The following is a 3,022-nucleotide window of genomic DNA, read 5'->3' as shown; positions in this document are numbered from 1 at the left end:
CACAGTCAGAACCAGAGTACAATCTGGAAAGTTGAACTCATGCTGAGATCTTTGCAGGACTCTTTGTTGAGCTGAAACAGAAAAGAAGACATTGTTTTTAAAGCCCAGCTTTTATTTATTTATTTTTTACTGCTACATTTTGATTGCATATGAAATGTGTGTTAACATGAGATACCCAGTCAGCGGCATGCTAACAGACTCACTCTTTCCGTTACAGGTGAATCTATGTATGTGATTAGCACAGACAGGTGGTGACATTTGCTTTTGTTACTGCACGTAAACCTTTCAGGTTCAAGGATTTTCACTTGACTTGAGTACAGTAAAGAGCAGGGTGCCACTGCATGCTTCTATTTCACTACCTTTATAACAGGAATGATATTTCATATACACAATGGAGAAAACATGATGTTTCAAAATAAATTTAGTTATTCTGCAGTGTAGAGCTAAAAAATAAGAAGTTTCAGCTTCTCAGTCATGAGGGTTTCGAGGATCTGTTTTTGGACCCCCGGCATCAGCATCAGTTGGATAAGTCTCCAGATCACGTGGTGTGCCGTTTCTTTCCCCGGAGAAGCTTGTCACGTGGTTGTTGTAGGGCCCGTACCACATCTGCTTTACTTTTAATTTGTCTGCCTGGGGGTTCAGCTGGTCGCTGATCAGCTGTCTCCCCCTCTTTTTCTCTAGTCCCCTCTCTCTCTCTTCTCCGCTTTCTCGCCAGGGCTGAACTCATTATGGGTTCACGCCCTTGGCCCACGCCCTCGGAGGAAGAAACACCTGTGCCTTATCAGTGTGGTATTTAAGAGGGGAAGCAACGGCTGTTCTTCGCTGGATAGTTGCGAGAATCGCGTCAGTGAAAGTCGAGCGCCCCAGCAAGTATTTTCCCATGCAGTGTGTGTGTTCAGCATTTAAGCGTCTCTTTGTGTACAGATTCCCTGGACTATTTTCCTGGTGTGCGAGTGGATTCGTGTCTGGATTGTGTGGAGTGAGACGAGCGTGTTCCCCTGGATTTTCCCCGGAGCCCTTCCCCCCTTACCTTTTGTACATAGCACTGCCTCGCACCCTTGTAAATAGCACTACCCCATATCTGTGTATATACTCTCTTTGGACATTGTTCTGCAATAAATTTCCTTGTGTGCATCATCCCCGGACTCCAGCGCGTGAGTCCACCTCGTACGTCGTGACATAATTAGAATGACAGCTCGTTTGTTTGCTTGTTTTTCAGTAGGCTAATGTTCTTTCTTGGAGTTTTAGTTGTAATTATTCTAATATCTTTACGCAGAGTTTTGGATGTTTTTTCTTTCAATATAACAAGCGACGATTACGTCTTACTGGTTTGTGACACTCGCCCTAAACAAAAAGAGTGAAAGTGAAACTATGCTCTCTTGTTTTTCTAAATGGCCACAGTGACGCAGTGACAGATACTTTAAAAATGCACAGTGACGCAGTGACAGATACTTTAAAAATACACAGTAAAAATACTCTGTCGTATTCAAACTGTTCACATTCATTAAAACATACAAAAAATGATGGACAATAATCGATTAATATAAACTGTTTTCATGCTTACTTTCACTTTCCATACTTTCATTTTCATGCCATCAAAAATAGGTTTCACATTAAGAGATTAAAAAAGACTCTTATTCAGATCAGTTCACTTGACTTACCATCTCGCTCCTTAAACGCGACGCAGTAAACTTTGTCGTTCACGTCCGTCACCGAGCCGCACTCACCGCCGCCCGATTTGCGACGAATATGGAAATAGTTTTCTATCCTCTTCCTTTGCTCTGCGCTCAGTTTGGAACACTCGAAGAAAACGGGATACTTGTAAATGTCCCCCATAATGTGAACTGGAAAGACTAAACAAACTCACACCTGGAGCGAAAGCTTCCAGCAGTCAGAGGCTCAACAGCCCAGCCCGTACTGCCAAAGCTTCTTAGACGTCACCAGCCGTGAACGGCATCGTTTCCTCCTTCCTCACTGGAGAACTGTATTATTTAAAGAAATTAAATCCAACAATAGCCTCAAATATCGCTCTGGGAAATACTGAAATAAAGGGTAATTACTCTACTCAGTGTGTAGTTTGAGGAAAACTTTCCTCCACTTTTGTGCTTCAGCATACGATGTTTTGTCTTTCTTTCTTTGTTGCACAGATGAAGTTCCGTTTCTGACCAAATTTATAAAAGAAAATTGCATTTAGTGTTTTTGCTAAACTGAGACGTCTTTATTATTCCGCGTGTGTGTGTGTGTGTGTGTGTGCATAAAACTAAAGACATGGCAAACAAACAGTTTTTTAAAACTTTTTTTAACTATTAATTTTCTGAACTGATCAAACTCAGGCTCTGCAGTGAGTTAAAGCCTTAACGAAGCCTTCATCTTCACGGCCATTGTGAAAGAGGTGAGGTACTGAACACAGAGAGACAAAAAAATGCCTGTAGATCTGATCTGCTAACCTATCAGAATCAGGAGAAACAGACTTCCCTGTTTGCTTGCTCATCTGAGTGACTGTCATAATTCAGTGTGCTCTGAGTCAAACACAATAATTCTCACGGGTTACTTTTATTTGAATAAATATAGGATGCTTTGTGGTGCGATAACTCAAGGGTTGTGCAGTAAATGACTTTGGTAATGTAAAATTTCAGGGAAAGTGGCTGCATTGGTTAACTGTTCAAAAATTTAAAACAAAACAACATTTTTTTCTGAGGACTTTTGTTGACAACCCAAAAATGTATCTGTGAAGCAAAGGTGGAAACATCTCTTTATCATATTAAGGGTGGTGTTCATTTAGGTTGAGAGATGCACAAAATGTAGAGTCTGACACAGAAGAAATATAATAATCCTGAAGTGCTATCAGGTGTTCAGAGATGTGTTCACAGTTGTGTGGGAGAGGTGAGTGACAATGGAAAAAGAATACACTTCAAATGTACTTTGATGTCCTTTGTTAAACTATCAGACCGGTGAAAATATATTTCTTTCTAATAACCTCTATGAAAATCCATCTTCTTCTGTTTATGATTGGATAAACAGA

General features: G+C 40.6%; 1 protein-coding gene across 2 annotated transcripts in view; it reads right to left on the bottom strand.

The window, feature by feature from the left end:
• LOC102312098 (protein mono-ADP-ribosyltransferase PARP14) overlaps nucleotides 1-1,935 on the bottom strand; it is a 10,696-nt gene extending 8,761 nt beyond the window's left edge. For both annotated transcript variants that reach the window (XM_042214814.1, XM_042214812.1), the window contains exon 1: nucleotides 1,662-1,935. In XM_042214814.1, the coding sequence (XP_042070748.1) occupies nucleotides 1,662-1,836 (175 nt within the window). In that variant the 5' untranslated portion in view covers nucleotides 1,837-1,935. The remainder of the gene's footprint in view (nucleotides 1-1,661) is intronic.
• Between the last annotated feature and the right edge of the window lie 1,087 nt (nucleotides 1,936-3,022).

The sequence above is a fragment of the Haplochromis burtoni genome, unplaced genomic scaffold (genome assembly GCF_018398535.1).
Source record: "Haplochromis burtoni strain Fernald_Lab_line unplaced genomic scaffold, NCSU_Asbu1 Contig_614, whole genome shotgun sequence".
Classification (NCBI taxonomy): Eukaryota; Metazoa; Chordata; class Actinopteri; order Cichliformes; family Cichlidae; genus Haplochromis; species Haplochromis burtoni.
Note: the sequence above shows the minus strand (reverse complement) of the source record. Positions and strands in the feature narration are given on the sequence as shown.